The 20,905-nt window shown below is 38.7% G+C and overlaps 1 protein-coding gene across 1 annotated transcript in view; it reads right to left on the bottom strand.

Moving 5' to 3' along the window:
• KLHL7 (kelch like family member 7) overlaps positions 1 to 2,314 on the bottom strand; it is a 78,238-nt gene extending 75,924 nt beyond the window's left edge. The window contains exon 1 of the mRNA XM_004461335.3: positions 1,998 to 2,314. Within this exon, the coding sequence (XP_004461392.1) occupies positions 1,998 to 2,117 (120 nt within the window). The 5' untranslated portion in view covers positions 2,118 to 2,314. The remainder of the gene's footprint in view (positions 1 to 1,997) is intronic.
• Between the last annotated feature and the right edge of the window lie 18,591 nt (positions 2,315 to 20,905).

The raw sequence follows: 20,905 nt of genomic DNA on the forward strand, positions 1-20,905 counted from the left end.
AGGTATTCTAATTTCACAAAGTGTTCTCAAATTACTGTAAAAATGTCTCCGGGTGTAAAAAGAAGGGGTCCCTGTCATCTAGGAACTTATCCTGATTCTAAAAGCTGTGAAATCATAAGGGGAAGCAGAAATGATCATAACACAAAAACAGTCACTCAAGAATGTGAATTTATAAAATTGGGCCTCACTCAAACATTCCTCCACTGGCTCACAGCAGCTTCTATTTCTGCCAATTTCCAGCAACTACCCTTGTCAGTCAGTCTTGGTTAATCTCTCCTGTGTTAAACAGAACAATACATTACAATATAAATACAATGTAAATCAATTGCAAAGTGAAACTGTAAATCTTGCAAAAGACGCCAGGATTCCTACCGCTTGGATCACGCGCAAAGCCACTGACAAAAGGACAATTAGGCAGATTAAGGTCAGTTAACCATTGTGGAAGAGATTCCTGGTTGCTCCCCAAAGTATCCATTTTCCCCTTCCTACTCAGTAACAGTAATATCTGCATTTCTATTTAACAATAAATAAAAAGGTGTTAACTCAGTCTAAAGCTAAGTCTAAAACAGGGATGTGGATCAATTTTTAAACCCAAGGACCTAAATCTAGGGTCTCAGACAATTCTCTCCTCAAGTAGCAGCTGCAAACCAGGTGCACCTTATCTATTTAAGGAAAGGGGCAATGCTCATGTTCATGGATGAAAACACCACATTTGGGGGAGAGAGAGGGTACCATAAAGAGTCGTCAAGTTTGAGCACGAGCAAACTGCAGTTTATAGGCAGACCAGTTAAACGCATAATATGAAGTCAATGTGTTTTAAAAACAAAGATTCACATGAGAGGAACATGAATGTGAAAACATAAATAAAAGTAAGCTACATAAAATAATAAATTCAGACACAACTACTTCAGCACAAAGGCCAGTAAAGGATACAAGGCATTCCCATAGATATCTACTGCACTCACCGGGCATTTTGTACTCACTGTGCCAGGAGCCGGTGAACAAAGACAACGAGCTGGCAGTCAGTTTGTTTAAAGAAACCAGAAGTTGATACCTTTATAAAAATCGTGAATTCCCCTATTGTTGTCCGTGTTCTCTTAAGAATTACTACCCAAGCAAACTACGTTTTGCAATTCTCTTATCCATACCTCCTTTAGTCTTCTTGGAAAACCGGACCACAGTCACAAAACTGAAAAATTCCCATAAATCTCCCTAGACGTGTATTTTCTATAAATAAAAAAGTAGCCAAGTGACTTTCCTATGCTTATTGGTAAATTAGATGTTATGGAATTTTAAAAATGTAAAACCTCTCTTATCTACCTTTCCCAGTGTTCATATCCGTTCTTTTCATAACCCACCTTTCGCGGATGTGCTGAAGACTTTCATTAAGGCACCAAAACACATCAAAGACAGAACAAAGAGCTCCTCTTAATTACCCGGGTGCTCAGTGCCTTAGAGATAGCATGTGTTTATCGATGACTGTTTCTCCTCTAAATTAATACCCACGGAGGATCTGTCTTCAACAAGCTCCACCCGGATAACCGGGAAGCGGGGCGGGGATCTTTATTTAAGAGTAGCTGATTTCAGGCCAGCAACACTTCTTCCTTCTCTGGGGGCTTCGGACTGGGCTGTGCCAATGGGCTTCCTCGCACAAGATCTCACGAAAACGCCTCGCCAATGGCAGGATCCTCGCCTCACAAAGAGGTAACTAGGGCAGAGCTGTCATACAACCGACACCCGGAGGCCGAACGCCCGCCCGAGGAGCGCCCCAGGAGCCTGGCTCTGGAGCCACATCAGCAGCGGACGTGGAAGCGCTTCTGCTCGAGAACTGTTTAAGGCGACCCTCTGCGAACAGCAGCTCCGCTTGCGCGCCAAGGGAGAGGACAAAGTGAGAGGAGGGTCGCGATCCACAGGGCGCGGGGTTCGGCCCAGGAGAAAGGGGCCCGGGATCCGCACCACCTCCCCGCCGCCGCCCGTCACCCCCACAGAGGCGGTACCTGTTTCCTCATGTTATTCATCACCCCCATGAAGCCCGCCAACAATTTAGCTTCTTCTCGAGCAGCAAGTTTCTTCTCGGTCTTTTTCTTGCTGCTCTTCTCCACCCCGGAGGCTGCCATCCTCCCTCAGCTCGGCTCACGCTCCGGACACTCTGGGGCTTCTGTTTACCAAACACACCGGTCAAGATGCTCCTCCACTGCGGAAAGAGAAGGCCTGCCGGCCCCCTCAGGAGCTCACCGGGAGGAGACGTCGCGGCCCCAGCACTGCCCGAGCCGGCGGGGGGAGCCTGCGCACTGGGCTCAGGGGGCGGGGCGCCGCGGGAGCGGGAGGCGGGGCCTGTGCGTCACAGCGGCGCGACGCGCGGGCTCTGCAGCCACCTGCTCCCCGGCCGGCGCCGGTTTGATTTTGCTCTGGAGTTGGTCCAGAGTCGTGCGTGTTATTTAGTTGGCCTTAAAAACGATTGATTTTCTAGTTTTAGATTACGTGACATATTTTCTTTTTTGGGTTATTGGGTGGCAGAAAAACGTTGAAGTGTCTCTCACAAGTGTAAGTTACAAGGGAGCAAGCTTGGCGCTTTTCACAGTTTCAGCAGAGCCTATTGTAGGCGCTCAACGAATATTTATTGGATGAATAAAAGGTACGGCATACTGCAAATTATAGGCTTATTACATGGAGCGTAAAATTTCTTTTTTTTTTAAAGTCTTGCTACTAACCATGGTCTATAGTTTACATTATGGTTTACTTTGTACCGCATAATTTTATAGGTTTTGACAGAACATATAATGGCTTGTATCTGTCAAAGCAGTATCATGCAGAACAATTCCAATGTCCCCAAAATGCCACATGTCACATATATTCTTCCTTTTCCCTCCCCTCAGAACCTCTGGGGACCACTGTCTTTATATCAATGTTACAAGTTCTTCCTTTACTAAAATAATGTCTGCTTTGGTTCATAGTTGCACTCCCCATTTATATTTGTTCATTCCTCAATCTTGAAGATCGGGGTATGGGAATATGCATTCTGCTTCCAATTGAGAAGAGGACTTAGTTACCATGGGACAGATGGATGGAACTGTCTTGCTTGCAGTTGTAGATACACTCTGTTTTAGGGGATGTGCATTGTCCATCATCATCCTTTTGTTAGTTTCCCTGAGTAGTCCAATGAACTGGAGAATATGTGTTGGCTGCAACTCTGCTGAGATTTAGGGCTCAACTGGCATATGAACAGGTCGGAGATTTAAGTCTCTGGGATATATATTTAAAGAGAGTACTGCTAATTATAGGTTCAAATAAAAGGGACAGAAGAACAATGTAAGGAAATTATAAATGTATCTAATTTTGTTACATTGGGGAGATAGGCATACGTTCTGAGTTAAGGCCTGATGTTGGGGTACTGATTTCCTGGGGTTATCTGCCCTGCCTATAGTGTCCATGTGTCTCTAGAGCCCTTGGGAGCACCCCTGCTTGAGGCTTTGTTTACTGTGGCAGTCAGTAAGGTCCTCCTGAGAAGTATATAAGCATAACCTCTGGAATGGCATCCCAACTCATTTTGAAATCTCTTAGTCATAAAACTCATTAGTATTTAATATTTCCCCCTTTTGGTCAAGGCATTTTTACAAATGCATCACTAGTTGGTTCTTGGTAATAATCTCTCGGTGCTAGGGAGGCCCATCCCTAAGAGTCCTGTCCCACGCTGCAGGGAAGGCAGTCAGCCTATGCTGTTTGGCTTAGAGAGAGGCCATATTTGCATGACAGGGAGGTTTTCAGGAGGTAACTCTTAAGCAATATATATTACTAGGCTAAATTTCAGTTTCACAAGAATAAGATAAGTACAAGCGTTACTATCAAGGGACAAGCATATTGGTCTGTCCTCTTTCACTAGGTACTGTATGTTCTCCCAGTGACTTTTTTTCCCCCAGTTTATTTTCAAAGAAGCTTTAGATTACAGAAAAGTCACAGAAAAGATAGGGGATTCCTATTTACATCATCCCCTACCCCTCTCACATTTTCCCCTATGAATAACATCTTACATGAATATGGTACATTTGTTAACAATTGATGACCAAATATTGAAGCATTGCTACTAAAGGTTTATTTTCTTGAGGTTCGTATAACAAGAACATGCAGTCCACTTGATGCCCCTTTGGCATGGAATGCTTGTCTTCTAGGCTGGCTTACTTCTGCTCAGTATTTGAAACTGAGATCAGGTGTCAGTCAGCTCCAGACACCTTTAGTTAGGCTTCTCCAGTGTTCTAAGGGAATAGAAATAATCACAGCACTCATGAAAGTGCTTTTTGTAGCTATAAGCAATTGTTTTTTCTAGTGTTTAGTTTAATATTGGGCTATTTGAAATTGAATATTATTTTACGTGCTGAAAACTTTCTACATATCCCCTTGATTTTCTATCTAGATCTATTTAGGAATATATAAAGACAAGCTTTATGTAAAATAATTTACACTTTTGAAACATTCTGCTTTCTCTTAGTAAGAACAAATGATACAATATAACACAAATGAGAGAGCAAGAGCCACATGTCACCATTTTTATGAAAGAGGAAGACATTCATAACTTTTTCGTGCCCTTTTTTTTTTATCTAGAAGTTCTCAAACGTGCTTTTATTTTGACTAGTCAATCATTTGAAGATTTAGAATAGACCCTGGTAATAGGAACCCTTTATTCCTAGTGAAATTAGAAATGAGGAAAATTTTATTTACTGGTTCCATAAGAAAGCAAATGAAACAAGAAGCAGCATCCTTAGTACTTGACATTGGAACAACCCTTTTACGTGTTTCAGAATACAGAACACCGTAGGTCATGGAAGAATCATAGGATTCAAAACTCAAAGAGATTAGCACAGAGATTGAGCATGAGGTTCTGGCAGCCAGCTGCCTGGTTGCAAAGTCAAGCACTCCCATTTTCTAGAAATGTGACATATGAGTAAACTGCTTAGTTTTTCTTGTGCCTCTGTTTTCTAATCTGTAAAATAGGATAATAGAGCCTATGACATAAAATTTACATAAGGATTACAGTCTGCTTTGAATGGTGCCAACATAAGGTAAGCACTCAGTTTTACTCTACTGAGTTAGTATTAACTATTATAATTTAATCTGGAATTTCCCAAAATATATTTCTAAGAATACCAGTCTTATGAACACTCCACTCCCACCCCCACTCAAAATAGTTTCCTTGGGAATACAACTTTGAGAAATAATTATAAAATATTTTCTTCTTGGAAAGATCCAAAAATATATTTGCATATGAAATATTCGGACAAAACTTGCAGTAAAGAAACCTATTCAGCTTTGCTGTAGTAGACTGCCTTTTTAGGTGTAAACTCAGCCCATCTCCATTTTCTATTATTTTCTAAGTACCCATGGGGGGGGCTCCCCAAGCTATACTTGTTTTGTGAGACCTGACCTCTATATAGTCTCAATTTATTGTGTCAAGATTGAATACCTGAATCAAAACCAATTAATAATCTGGGGTGAAGACCATCAGATTCCTTCTAGAGACTGGACATAAGGATGTTGGTGAGCTGGTGTATGACAGTTCTACTAAGAGTATGTACAAGGGTCTCAGGGCTTTTTGCACCATGTATGTAGGTAAGCAAAGAAAGCCAGTTTGGGGGAAGTGGAGTTGGTCCAGTGGATAGGGCATCTGCCTACCACATGGGATGTCTGCGGTTCAAACCCCGGGCCTCCTTGACCCGTGTGGAGCTGGCCCATGTGCAGTGCTGATGCGCGCAAGGAGTGCTATGCCACGCAGGGGTGTCCCCCGCGTAGGGGAGCCCCATGCACAAGGAGTGTGCCCCGTAAGGAGTGCCACCCAGCGCTAAAGCAAGTGCAGCCTGCCCAAGAATGGCACCACACACATGGAGAGCTGACACAACAAGATGATGCAACAAAAAGAAACACAGATTCCTGGTGCCGCTGATAAGGATAGAAGTGGTCACAGAAGAACACACAGTGAATGGACACAGAGAGCAGACAACTGGGGGGTGGGGAGGAGGGAGAGAAATAAATAAAAAAATAAATCTTTAAAAAAAAAAAGGCAGTTTTCAGAGAAAGAAAAAAGTTAAAACAGAAACTCAAAGAGAAGTCCGACAATAAACTAGGAACTAGGTGGAATGTGTGTGTGTGTATGTGTGTGTGTTTGTGTGAGAGAGAGGGGGCGGGGGTTTAGAGTGAGGTTAGCTAAGGTTAGCTAAGCTTAAGATTTCAGGGCCTTTCACTTGAACAGGCCCCTTTCAAGGCCAGGGTCCTAGTAAAGTATTTTTGGTTTTGTAAAATTTTCACTGCAACAGGATGAGTCTGCTGTCTCCTACTCCAATTTTCAATCTGTCAACTTCTTTTACTATCAATTGGTGTTGGAGTGGCCATGGATATTTTTGGAATCTGGCTAAGGATAAATTTGAGTTGGGAATACACTTTGGGGTTTAGTGGGATATGTTTTTTTGTAGATAATAGTTACTTTCACTTATGATTAAGTTATTTTTAGCCATTCTGACATAGGAATGCTTTCCAAGAATACTCCTTATGCCCACTCTTCCAACTCTGTGTTGAACAAAAAGATTCAGGGACAGAAATCTTGTCTTTATATGTTCTACAGTGCCCAGAATGGAAAGTATGTAAGTAGTGGAGGAGGACAAGTTTGAAATTTATAGAACCAGAAGTTGGCTGTGGAAAATTCTTTCAATGTAAATGTAAAATTGTAAACAAATATAAAATTGTAAGCAGAGGATTTGGTACTCATTAAGTCAAAAACTGAAGAAATAAACTTGGCATAGTATACTTGATAATACAGCATATAAATAACTTCAATTTCTAGACCAGAGTAAGGACCTCTGAAAATCCATTCTTCCATAACAGCAGCAAGAACACTGGCAAAATTTTAAAAATTAAAAAAACAAACAAACACGAAAACTATCAGAAATTAAATAAAGACTTGCAACAATCCAAGATGTGCTTATTCAAGAAAAACAGCTGAATATTGATCAGAACAGTGAGATGTAGCATTTTAATTTGCCCTAATCCCATCTCCCTCTCTCCAGCTCTGTGGTAGCCTTAAAAGCCAGCAGTAGGAGCCAATGTGGCTCAGAGGTTAAGTGCTGACTTCCCACATATGAGGTCCTTGACCCAGTACCTAAAAAAAAGGGGGGTGGGGAGTGGATGTGGCTCAAGCAGTTGGGCACCCATCTACCATGTAGGAGGTCCTGGGTTTGGTTTCCAGTGCTAAAAAGAAGACAAGCACACAGCAAGCAGACACAGAGCAGACAGCAAGCACAAAATAACAAGAGAAGGGGGAGAAATAAATAAAAATAAATCTTTAAAAAGAAAAAACCAGCATTGCAAGCATGGTAGGCAAGAAGCTACCAGCCTAGCAGTCACCAGAGGAGGCAGAGCAGGTTTGGAACACCCCAAAATTGTCAGAGAATTGTTACTATCTGATCTATCTGGCAACTCTCTGAAAATTTCCATTCTTAGGGCTTTTTTTTTTTTAATAAATTTTTTAAAAAGAAGCTTTAGGTTATATAACTATTACATTAAAAACATAAGGGGTTCCCATATGCCACACTTCCTTCCTCTCCCACACTTTCCCATATTAACAGTATACTTCATTAGTGTGGTACCTTTGTTACAATTGATAACCCATGTTGAAACATTGCTGCTAACCATAGACTACAGCTTAAATTATAGTTTGCCTTTGTCCCTCACAATTTTGTAAGTTATGACAAAATATACAATGGCATGTGTCCATCACTGCAGTGTCATGGAGGACAAATTCAAAGTCCTGAAAATGCCCCCATATTATATCTACTCTCCCCTCTTCCATCTCTCAGAACCTCTAGTGGCCACTGCCTTTACATCAAAGATAAGAGTTCTTCCATTGCTAGATGGAATGTCTACTTTAGTCCATTGTTCATTCCCCAATCTTGAGGGTTTGGGAATGGTAGTACTTACTCTGCTTCTAATTGAGACTGAGAGGGACCTTAGATTCCCATGGGGCAGATGGATGGGGTTGTCTTGATTGCATTTGCAGACACTCTGTTCCTTGGGATGGTCCATCATCGTCTCCTTGTTAGCTGTCCTGGGTAAGTCCAATGAACTGGAGAGTAGGTATTACAACTCTGCTGAAATTCAGGGCTCACCTGGCACAGAGATGGACCAAAGATTTAAGTCTCTGGGACATATACTTATCAAGTATAGTGCTAATTATGGGTTTAAATAAAAGGACCAGAAGAGTCATATGTAGAGATCCGATAAATGAGTCTAACCCTGTTATCAGGGCTTGTTTTTATTTGATCTGACTCAGAGCTTGCTCTGTGCAAACAGTCCTATTCACAGGGCATTTGTCAAAGCAAAGCGGTTCATCATGTATGAGGAATCCTTAATAAGATAGCAGCTGATTTTTTATCAGAAAACATGGAGGCCAGAGGGCAGTGGGGTGATATATTTAATGTCCTGAATAAAGAAGATGGTCCACCAAGGATTCTGTATCAGTAAAACTATACTTCAAAAATGAAGGAGGTATGAAAGGACCCACTTCTTTCCCAGAAAAATAGCTAGAGGACAGACAGAAAGCAGCCTGAAAAAATGTTTTAGGCTATAGGGAACCAGGAGAAGGCTGGACACCAACAGAAGAGAGAGGGTCAAAGGAAAAGAATCACAACTGCAGCTGCAGCTGCAGCTGCCAGTGCCCATCCCCCCTCCATCGGAGCAGAGAGCTTTGAATTCTCCAGCCTCTGGCTGGTGGCTATGGCCAAGGGGGGCCACAGGGATCTACCTCCCCAGGAAAGGGGAGAGACAGGGATGCAGCTTAAGGCTGATTCAGCTTTTGGCTAACAAATTTGGTCTGCTGTGTCCCATGGGCCATTCCAGGCCAGTTGGGACCACACCATTGTTTGCCCTGGAAGTTGTAGGTGTTGAAAGAGATCCAACTCTTACAAACACCCAGCCTACTGACCTAGACTGGCTGCTGAGGACACAGAGGGGAGTGGAATACTTTATTACTTAACAAAAGGGAGGGGGCTGCTGGCAAAGTTTGGAGAACAGCCTCTGAAAAAGTTTGATTTTGCCAGGCTTGGAATAGCCTTGAAGCAGGATCCTCTGTCATGTTGTATTGGAGGTTGCAGTGAACCCTTTCTGATCAAGGTTTGAACTGAGAGGGCTGTCAAAGAGTGCCATCTGCTGGCAGACCAAGGAAGTGCATACTAGAAAATTAGAAGTAACTAAGAGAGGCATTTTTGGGTCTTTAAAACCTCCCTCCCTAAGGCCCTTGGTCTGAAAACCATTACTGGGTCCATGGCCTGAATTTGAACAACTAAACAGGGATAATCCTAAAGAGCTAAAACAGGTTGAACCAAGAATTAAAGAATGGCAGTAACACACAGCCTACCACCATAAATCCCTATGAAAGAGAGAGAAATTATCAGAGTATACTCACTATCTGAATCAGATGCCTAGACATCAGCAAAAAATTACAAGCCATACTAAGAAAATGGAAGATACGGCCCATGCAAGGGAACATACCAAAACCCTGATGAGACACAGGATGAGGACAACTAATCAATGAGGTTGATACAAATCTCCTAAATCAAATCAATGAGTTGAAAGACAATATGGCTAAAGAGATAAGGGACATCAAGAGGATTCTGGGCAAGCACAAAGAAGAATTTGAAAATCTGAATAGAAAAATAACCAAGCTTATGGGAATGAAAAACAATAGGTGAGATGAAAAACACATCAGATGGGAAGCGGACTTGGCCCAGTGGTTAGGGCATCCATCTACCACATGGGAGGTTCGCAGTTCAAACCCTGGGCCTCCTCGAACCGTGTGGAGCTGGCCCATGCACAATGCTGATGCGCGCAAGGAGTGCCCTGCCATGCAGGGGTGTCCCCGTGTAGGGGAGCCCCACGTGCAAGGAGCGTGCCCCATAAGGAGAGCTGCCCAGCACGAAAGAAAGTGTAGCCTGCCCAGGAATGGTGCCGCACACATGGAGAGCTGACAGCAAGATGACACAACAAAAAGAAACACAGATTCCTGTGCCACTGACAACAACAGAAGCGGACAAAGAAGAAGACGCAGCAAATAGACACAGAGAACAGACAACTGGGGGTGGGGGGAGGGAAGGGGAGAGAAATAAGTGAAATAAATAAATTAAAAAAAAAAACAATGGAAATTTATTTTTTTAAAAAATCAGAGAAAATATTAAACTCCCATCCTGGGGAGTCATGTTATATTCTCAAATAGAGGGGCAAGAGTTTCCCGAGAACATAGGCAGTGCCTAATAAAAGAAAACAGATTAGTATATCATGCACTCAAAACAAACAAACAAAATGCATCAGAGGCATCAAAAACACATTAGAGCAGACTCGAAATAATAGAAGAAAGAATAAATGATGCAGAAGACAAAACACCTGAAATTGAAGAGAGAGAAAAGAATGGGTAAAAATCAGCAGGGGCTCAGGGATTTGAATGATAACATGGAGAACACAACATATGTGTCATGGGAGTTCCAAAAGGATAAAGAAGGGAAAAGGGGCAGAAAGAGTATTAGAAGAATTAGTGGCTGAAATTCTCTCAACTCTTTGAATTTACATGTCCAAGAAGCACAGTATACCCCAATCAAAATAAATCTGAATAGACCTACTCCAAGACAACATGCTAATCAAAATGCTAAATTCCAAAGATAAAGAGAAAATTCTGAGAGCAATTTTCTCTTACTGAGGGATGCCCAGTAAGACTTAGGGTGAATTTCTTATCAGAAAACATGGAGGTGAGAAGACAATGATATGATAAAATTGGGATTCTGAAAGAGAAAAATTACCAGCTGAGAATTCTCTGTCCAGCAAAATTGTCCTTCAGATATGAAGATGCATTTAAAATAGTGAAAAAGAAACTAAGAGAATTCATTTAAAATGAATCTGGTTTTTCAGGAAGCATTAAAGGGAGAAAAAGATAGGAGAGAAAGGATTGAAGAAGAGTGTAGAAGGCAAGAATAGCAGAAAGGATTACCAAAAGAGTAAAAAGACAGATGAAAATAAGATATGATATATGAAAGCTAAAGAATAAAATGGTGGAAGTAAATAAATTTACAGTACAATCTTTGAATGTGACTAGATTAAACTCCACAATCAAAAGATACAGACTGCTAGAATAGATAAAAAACAAACAGAAAACCACGACTATCCATATGCTGTCTACAAGAGACTCATCTTAGATTCACGGATTCAAATTGGCTGAAAGTAAAAGGTTGGAAAAAGATTTTCTATGCAAACAGTAACCAAAATAGAGCAGGGGTAGCAATACTAGCGTCAGAAAATGAAACAAAACAAAACAAAACAAAACAAAAAAACAGACTTTAAATGCAAGAAAGTTTTAAGTGATGCAGAAGGCCATTATATATTAATAAAAGAGACAATCCACCAAGCAGTCATAAATATCTATGCACCTAACCAGGGTGCCCCAAAATACATAAGGCAAACTCTGGCAAAACTGAAGGGAGAAATAGGTTGCAATAAATATAAAAAGATTGAAATTATGCCAAGCACCTTCTCAGATCATAATGGAATGAAGTTGGAAATGAATAATAGGGAAATTTTACAAATGTGTGGAGACTAAAAAACACACTCCTAATCAGTGGGTCAAAGAAGAAATTGTAAGAAAAATAAGTAAAAATCTTGAGACAAATGAAAACAAGAACACAACTTCAAAACATATAGAATACAGCAAATGCAGTGCTGAGAGGGAAATTTATAGCCCTAAATGTTTGTTTCATTATAAAAAAGAAGAAAGAGCTAAAATCAAAGACCTAACTGAACACCTGGGGAAACTAGAAAAAGCAACAGCAAACCAACAGCAAACCAATCCCAAATTTGGCAAGCAGAAGGAAAGAAATAAAGATTAGAGTAGAAATAAATGAAATTGAGTATTTAAAAAAATAGAGAAAATAACAAATCAAAACCAAACCATAATAAACCATATGCCAACAAACTAGACAACCTAGATGAAATGGACAAATTCCTAGAAACATACAAAGAACCTATATTGACTCTCCAAGAAATACAAGAACTCAACAAGCTAATCACATTTAAAGAGACTGAAATGGTCATCAAAAATTTCCCAATAAAGATAAATCCAGGATCAGATGGCTTCACAGGTTAATTATATCAAGAATTTTGAGAAAAATTAACACCAATTCTGTTTAAATGCTTTCAAAAAATTGAAGAGTAGAGAAAATTACCCTTCATAAAATTACATTTTATGAAGCCAACATTACCCTAATAGCAAAGTCAGGTAAAGATACCACAAGAAAAGAAAATTACAGACAAATCTCTCTAATGAACATAGATGCAAAAACTCTCAACAAAATACTTGCAAATAGAATCCAACTACATATCAAAAGAATTATACCCCATGACCAAGTGGGATTTATTCCTGGTATACAAGGGTGGTTATACACAAGAGGTATACCATTAACAAATTGAAGGGGAAAACCATGTGATCATCCATTGATGCAAAAAAGGTATTCAACAAAATCCAATACCCTCTTGATAAAAAACACTTTGAAAGATAGGAATAGAAGGAAAATTTCTCAATATGATAAACACATATATGAAAATCCCCCAGCCAACATTGTACTCAATTGAGAAGGGTTAAAATCTTTCCAAGATGGGAACAAGATAAGTTTGCCCACTGTCACCACTGTTATTTAACATTATACTAGAATTTCTAGCTAGAGCAGTTACACAAGGAAAAAAAAAAAGCATCCAAATTAAAAAAGAAGAAGAAAAACTCTCACTGTTCTCAGATGACATGATCCTGTGTTTGGAAAATTCTGAAATGTTTATCACAATGCAATTTGCGCTAATAAATGAGTTCAGCAAAGTGACAGGATATAAGATCAGCAGACAAAAATCAGTAATATTTCTATACATTAGTATTGACCAATCTAAGGAGGAAATCAGGGGAAAAAATCCATTTAAAATAACAACAAAAAGACTCAGATGCCTAGCAATCAATTTAACCAAAAATGTACAGGACCTATATTCAGAAAACTACAAAACACTGCTAAAAAAAAAAATCCAAGAAGTCTTAAACAAATGAAAAGACATTCCATGTTTATGGATTGGAAGACTAAATATCATGAAGATGTCAATCCTACCCAAACTCATTTATAGATTTGATTCAATCCCAATAAAAATCTCAACAGCCTACTTTAAAGAAATAAAAAAGCCATTATGAAATTTAATCTTGAAGGGAAAGGGCACTTAAATAACCAAAAATATCCTTTTAAAAAGGAGCAATGTTGGAGAACTCTCACAACCTGACCATGAAACATATTACAAAGCTACAATGGCCAAACATGGTATTGGCATAAAGACAGATGCTGAGACCAGCTCAGCACTGGGTTTGCACAAAGAGAAGGTGATGCAAAACTGAAGAAATAAAAGGACAGAAAGAAAGACACAAGAAAGGAAATAAAGATGGGACTAAGGGACTCACAGCTTCTGAAACTGAGAGCCTCAACCCTAGTTTCCACATCATATTTATTTAGGAACTAAATCATACTTAGGAATAATATTTAGGAATAATAAATATTAAATAAATAATAAATATTCCACATCATATTTATTTAGGAACTAACAAGCAGCTGTTTGTTGTTTCCTATAACAAGGGACAGATGCAACATTTACAATAATAAGGTATAGGTTATACAAAGCTCAAATGCCTCCTCACACAAACATTTTTTCATGCCGACCAGAGGGTGTTCTATCCAGTCAAGGCCCAATGTTCCTAAGCCCTCACTTTTTGTCTGTGTTATGGAAATGTTTCAACTTCAAACCATGTTCCTTACTGTTTTCCCACAATTCCTCCTTTTTGTTTTTGCAAAGCAGTGATGGCACGTTCGGTGATTTCTTGCTATTTCATACCCCAGAGGGTTTGTTGCATGCATCTCAGGATGTTATTGTTACTATGGTGAGCATAGCTACCAGCACACTAGTAGCAGTAACTGGCAATTTCTCCTTTCCCAACTGTTGTTAGGCTTCTTGACAAGGATGTTTAATTTGCCCCCATGTGGGGGGGTGAAGCTGCTCTGGTTTTCAGAGTGGAACCCAGCTGTGTGGTTTCCAGTATCACTCCCTCTATCTGCATGATTGGAGGTTCTGGGTTCCACAGGAACTTTCATCATCTTTTGGCATTTATAATATGGTTTTATTCAATGAGCTGGTACCCACACAGGATATTTTCCATCTTCTGAGGAAACAAGCATACCCTTGTCCCCGTTAATAGCTTCCCTGTTGACCATTCATTAGTCAGTGGATCATTCCACCAAATTAAAGGTTTTTCAAACAGAGTTTGGGTTTGAGTTTTTAAATTATTTTGGAAATGTCTTTCAGCTGCTGTCCCTTCTATGGTAGTTCCACAGTTAAGAAAATTAAGAGTGAATAGTGCTTTATATAACTGCACCTGCGGTGTTTCTCCCCCCTTTTGTTTTTGTAACATCAGTTTAAGGGTTTGATTTGCTTGCTCCACAATAGCTTCCCTTGGGAATTATACAGAAATCCTTTAATATGTGAAATACTCCAAGTATCTAGAAGTCTCTTAAGGGGGACACTGGTATAAGCAGGAGCATTATCTGTTTTAGAGACTGGGTGAGTCCCATTACAGCAAAGCAAGCTAACAAATGCTGTCTTATGTGTCGAGCAGTTTCTCCCATCTGAGCTGTAGCCCAAATGAATCCTGAGCAAGCATCTACAGAGACATGAACATAATGTAATTTTCCAAAGGAGGAGATATGAGTTGCATCCACTTGCTACAGTGAGTTAGCAGTTAAACCATGGGAATTTACTCCAGGTTCCAGTTGTTTTGGATTATTAAGAATTTGACAGGATGGACAAGTTTGAACAATGTCCCTAGCTTGTGTCCATGTTAAAGGAAAATGAGCTTTGAGGCCAGCTGCTTTTATATGGGTTAGATTGTGAAAATGAACAGCTTCTTGTAAAACAGGAGTCACTAACTTATCAGCAGCATTATTGCCAGGTAAATTTGAATGAGATCGAATGTGAGTGATAAAAAATGGACTTTTTCTATTTCTAATTATCTGTTGATGTTTGTGAAAAAGCTTGTAAAGAAATTGATTTACATTAGGTTTGATAAGAGCTGTTTCAATCAATTGAGTAACTTGGATGACATATGCCAAGTCTGAAAGGATGTTTATGGACTCTGGTATGTCTTGCAAAGCAGTAAGTACTGCTATTAATTCAGCTTGCTGAGCTGAAAATCCAGTAGGAATTTCCTTAGTTTTATACCCAGTATACCCAGCTGCACCCTTTCCAGACCCGTCAGTAAATATTGTAGGGGCATCAAATATTGGTTGAAACTTAGTTATGCTGGTGAATTCCACTGAGTGCTTTTTATGAATTGTAATATATGATTTTTAGGGTAATAATTATCTGTCCGATGTAATCAGCAAAGGCTATTTGCCATTGTAAGTGATTTTGTAGGCAAGCCTCAATTTCCTTGGCAAAAATGGAAGAATGATATGAGAAAGTCTTGTCCGTGAAGGGCACAAGTGCGTTCATGGCCTTTAAGTATAATTTGGGCCATAAAATCCACATAAGGAGATAAAGTTTTAACATTGTTAGATAAAAATATCCATTCCACAGTATGATTTTGTTGTATAAGGATTCCTGTGGGGGAGTGTAAGGAAGGCAAGATAATCAGTTGCAGTGGCTGTTCTGGATTAATGCACTCAATTTGGGCACTTTGAAATTTTTTCTCTATGAATTTTAATTCTTGTTCTGCTTCTCTTGTTAGAACTGGGGGCTGTTTAATTGAGGATCTCCTTGTAATAGGGAAAAAAGATTAGACAGTTCATATGTGGAAATGCCCACTTTGGGCCTCAGCCAATTTATATCTCATAATTTCTGCAGATCATTCAAAGTTTTAATAGCGACCCTATGAATCTGAACCTTCTGAAGCTTAATTGTAATTTTATCAACAATAATCCCAAGATAAGAAATAGGAACAATCTTTTGAATTTTCTCCAGGACAAGTTTTAACCCTGCTGTAGTTAAATTCTTTTCTAAGGCCTGATATGCTAAAACTGGAGTCTGGGAAGAAGAAGCAGCACACAATATGTCATCCATGTAATGTATAATATAACAAGAAAGAAAAGCAAATCTGACTGGATTTAAGGCTTTAGCTACAAACTTTTGAAATATGGTGGGGCTATTAAGCATTCCTTGAGGAAGATATTTCCACTGAAACTGTTTCATAGGTTCTTTGTTACTGAAAGAAGGCACTGAGAATGCAAATTTCTTGCAGTCTTGGGGAGCCAAAGGTATTGTAAAGAAATAGTCCTTTAAATCAATAACAACAAGTGGCCAGCTACGAGGGATCATAGCTGGCCCAGTGTTCTTAAGCCTGCACCTTTTGTCTGCATTATGGAAACGTTTCAACTTCAAACCATGTTCCTTACTGTTTTCCCACAACAGACAGACACATTGATCAGTGGAATAAAACCTAACAAATGTACAATAATCTTAATAATATTAGGCAAAAATACAACCAAAGTAAAATACAGACTGTAGGGTATAGTAATATATTAATAATCTTCCATTAAGGGTAAAAAAAAAAAAGGGAAATATACTAAGTGAAAGAAACTACACAAGAGGTACTACATATTGTTTGACTCCATCTATACAAAATGCAAATACAAATAGAAAGATGGAAACAAAATAGCAGCTATGTACAGCAGGGGAAATATAGAAAGATTGAGAGGTGATTATTAAGGGGTAGGGCTTTTCTATTTGTTTTTTTTTTATCATTATTGTTAAAATTATTATTGGAATAATGAAAATGCTCTAATAATGATTGAAGTGATGAATGCACAACTATGGGATTATATAAAAAACTATTGATTATACACTTTGGATGGATTGTACACTTCGGATGAATTGTATGCTTTATTAATATGTATCAATAAAATTGATAAAAAGGGAATGTGATTTCTATTCCTACACAAATTTTCAGTAAATATATTTTCCAGATTCAAATTATAGCTCTAGAACTCTCTTTTGGACCTCAATGCAAATAAAATTTCCATTTAACTGTACAATTGATGAGAATCTACCTAACCTTGAGTCGGATGTTATTAATTTGCAATGTAATAACATGCTAAAAGGCAAATATCAAGAGAAGAATCTCATACAATTTTTAAAAAAATATTTATTCTTTCTTCTCTCCCCCCTCCATAATTTTCTGCTTCTATGTCTATTCGCTGTGTGTTCTTCTGTGTATGCATGTCTTTCTCTCTAGGTGGCACTGGGAACTGATCCTGGGACCCTCTGGAGTGGGAGAGAGGTGCTCAATCTCTTTTGCCACCTCAGCTCCCTTGTCTGCTGTGGCTCTTATTGTCTCTCCTCTGTGTCTCTTTTGTTGTATCATCTTTCTGTGCCAGCTCTCCACATGGGCCAGCTCTCCATGCAGGTCAGCTCACCCCACAGGCCAGCTTGCCTTCACCAGGAGGCCCCTGGAACTGAACCCTGGACCTCCTATATGGTAGACAGCATCCCAATTGCTTAAGCCACATCTGCTTCCCCCTTTACTAGAATTCTATAAATGCCTTCTATGTGATGAATATGCTCAGCAAAATTACAGGCTTATATTTTGGAGGTACAGGGTTTCTTTTTTGGGGTGATAGAAATATTGTGGAATTAGATGTGGTGATGGTTGCACAACATTGTGATTATATTATAAACTGTACACTTTAAAATGGTAAATTTTGTTATATAAATTTTGTCTCAATTAAAAAATTTCAAGCTCATGTATCATCAGTATGTGACAGAACTTACCTGTATGAGAGATATTTTCAAAGAGAAATCACAAAATCTCATTGCAGATTTACATTGAGATGAGCATTTGCGAACAATTTTGATGATAGTAAAAACTAAGTTTGAACTCCAATTAAGAAAAATATTATTTTAAAAAGAATTTCATTCTTCTCTTTAGCAGATAGACCTATCTTACAAAAAGTTTTACTCAATTATTAACTTTATAATATTTTTAATTTTGTGAATAAAATTTTATGGAAAAAATGGAGATCCAACACAACAAACAAAAAAATAAAAATAACCCAAATTTTAAAATGGGCAAAGGACTTGAATAGACATTTCTCCAAAGATACAAATGGCCAATAAACATGCCCACTAGGATGGCTCTTTTTTTTTTAATCATAAAATAACCAAAGTGTTGACAAGAATGTGGAGAAATAGGAACCCTTATACATTGTTAGTGGGGATTTAAAATGGTATAGCCACTGTGAAAATCAGTTTGGCTCCTCTTCAGAAAGTTAACATAGACCTGGCATTCCCGTTTCTTGGTACATACCCAAAAGAATTGAAAGCAGGCTTCCAATAGATATTTGTACACCAACATTTGTAGCATCATTATCCACAATAACTGAAAGGTGGAAACAACCCAAAGATTCATCAAAAAAAAAAAAAAATAAACAACAAAACATGGTATATACACAATGGAATATTATTCAACCAAAAAATGAAGTTCTAATATTTGTGACAACATGGATGAACCTTGAAGACATTGTGTTGAGTGAAATAAGCCAGATTAAAAAAGATAAATATTATATTATCTCACTTACATGAAATACCTAGAATAAGCAGATTCACATGGACAGGTAGTAGATTACAAGTTATCAGGGACCAGAGATGAGAGGAATGGGGAATTATTACTTAATGTGCACAGAATTTCTGTTTGAGGTGATAGAAAAGTTAGGATAATGGATATTGGTGATGGTAGTATAATATTGTGAATGTAATTATTACCACTGAAATGTACATATGAAAGTGGTTGAAATGGGAAATTTTGAATTGTATATATGTTACTACAATAAAAAGTTTGTAAAAAATGGAGAAATTAGAATATCCCCAGATAAAAAATGAGAATTTGTTGTTCTCAGATTTGCCATATAAAAAAATACCAAAGGCAGTCCTTAAAGCTGAAATGAAAGAACGTTACACAGTGACCCAAGTTCACATGAAATAATAAAGAAAACTGGCAAAGGTAATTACATAGGTAAATATAAAAGACAGTATAAATATATTTTAGTGTATATTTACTTTCTTCTCCAATCTAATGTAAAAGACAATTTCTTAAGTAATAAGTATAAAACTGTGTTGTTGGACTTACATAAAGATGTAACTTAAATGGCAATATTGCACAGAAGAGAAGGGAGGGAATGGAGCTATGGGAGCAAAGTTTTTATATACTATTGAAATTAAGTTTTTACTAATCTGAACCAGATTGCTTTAAATTAGACAATTCAACAACAGTAGTTGGAAACTTCAATACCGCAGTTTCAATAATGCATAGAAAAGCTAGGCAGATCAATAAAGGTGTTGTTATGGTTCGAACTGTGTTCCACTAGAAGATACGTTCAAGTTCTAAACCCTTGTGGTGGTTTGGAGCTGTATGTACTCCAGAAAAACATGTTCTTAAACTTAATCCATTCCTGTGGGTGTGAACCCATTGTGTGTAGGATTTTCTGATGAGGTTACTTCAGTTCAGTGTGGTCCAGTTCAATCAGAATGGGTTTTAATCCTATTACTGGAACCCTTTATAAGAGGATAAAAATCATATGGAGAGAAAGCCATGGGAAGCAGGAAGCTAAAGGTCAACAGAACTCAGAAGAGAAGGGAGAGGCCAGGAGAGGCCCATGTGCATTGCCAAGTGACAGAGGAGCGCAGGACCAAGGACTACCAGCAACCAGCCCCAGAATGCTAGTCTTCAGGAAAAAAGCATAACCTTGATTTGGACTTTTTATTAGCCTCAAAACTGTGAGCTAATAAATTCCCTTTGTTTAAGCCAACCCATTGCATATTATTTGCCTGTGCAGCAAGGAAACTGAAACACTCTGTGTTCTGTAAATGTGACTCTATTTAGTAATAGAATCTTTGAAGATACTATTAGTTAAAATGAAGCTAAATTGGATTATGGTGGGCTCTAATCCAGTATGTCCAGTGTTTTGTAAAAAGAGGAAATTGGACACAGACAGTCAGACATGGAGGGAGAAGACAACCATGTTACAGAAATAGAAAACACTATGGATTGACAGCAAGCCACCACAAAAACCCTATAGACTTCAGAGAAAGCATAGTCCTGCCAGAACCTTGATTTCAGACTTCTAACACAAGAACTGTGAGACAATAATTTCTGTTGTTTTAAACCATCCAGTTTTGGTACTTTGTTACTGCAGCCCTAGGAAACTAAGATAGTTTTAAAACACTTGCCCACACTATAGCCAACTAGACTTGACAGACATCTATAGAACACAGCCACAACAGAATGCATGTTCCTCTCAAGTGCACACAGAACATTTCCCAGAATATACCATATGTTAGACCACATAATAAGTCTCAGTTAACTTAAAAGGGTTGGCATAATCCAAAGTAGTTCTCCAATCACAATAGAATGAAATTATATATAAATAACAGAAGGAAATTTGGGACATTTACAAATATGTGGAAATTGACCAACACACTCCTAAATTAACAGTGTCTAAGAAGAAATCAAAAGGGAATTTAGAAAATATTTTGAGATGAATGAAAACAGACAAAACTGCCTTAGTTTCCTTGCTGCTATGACAAATACATGGCTGCTATGACATAATGGGTTGGCTTAACAACAGTAATTTATTGGCTCATGGTTTTGGGGCTATAAGTCTAAAAGCGAGCCATCAGCATGGTGATATTTTCTTCCCAATGACTGGTGTTCTGGTACTGGTTGCTGGTGATCCTTGGGTTCCTTGGCTTTCCTATCACATGACAATGTCCTCTCCTTTCTCTTCCAGGTTCCACTTACTTCCAGCTTCTTGCTCTTCCA

Source organism: Dasypus novemcinctus, chromosome 5 (assembly GCF_030445035.2).
Source record: "Dasypus novemcinctus isolate mDasNov1 chromosome 5, mDasNov1.1.hap2, whole genome shotgun sequence".
Lineage (NCBI taxonomy): Eukaryota > Metazoa > Chordata > Mammalia > Cingulata > Dasypodidae > Dasypus > Dasypus novemcinctus.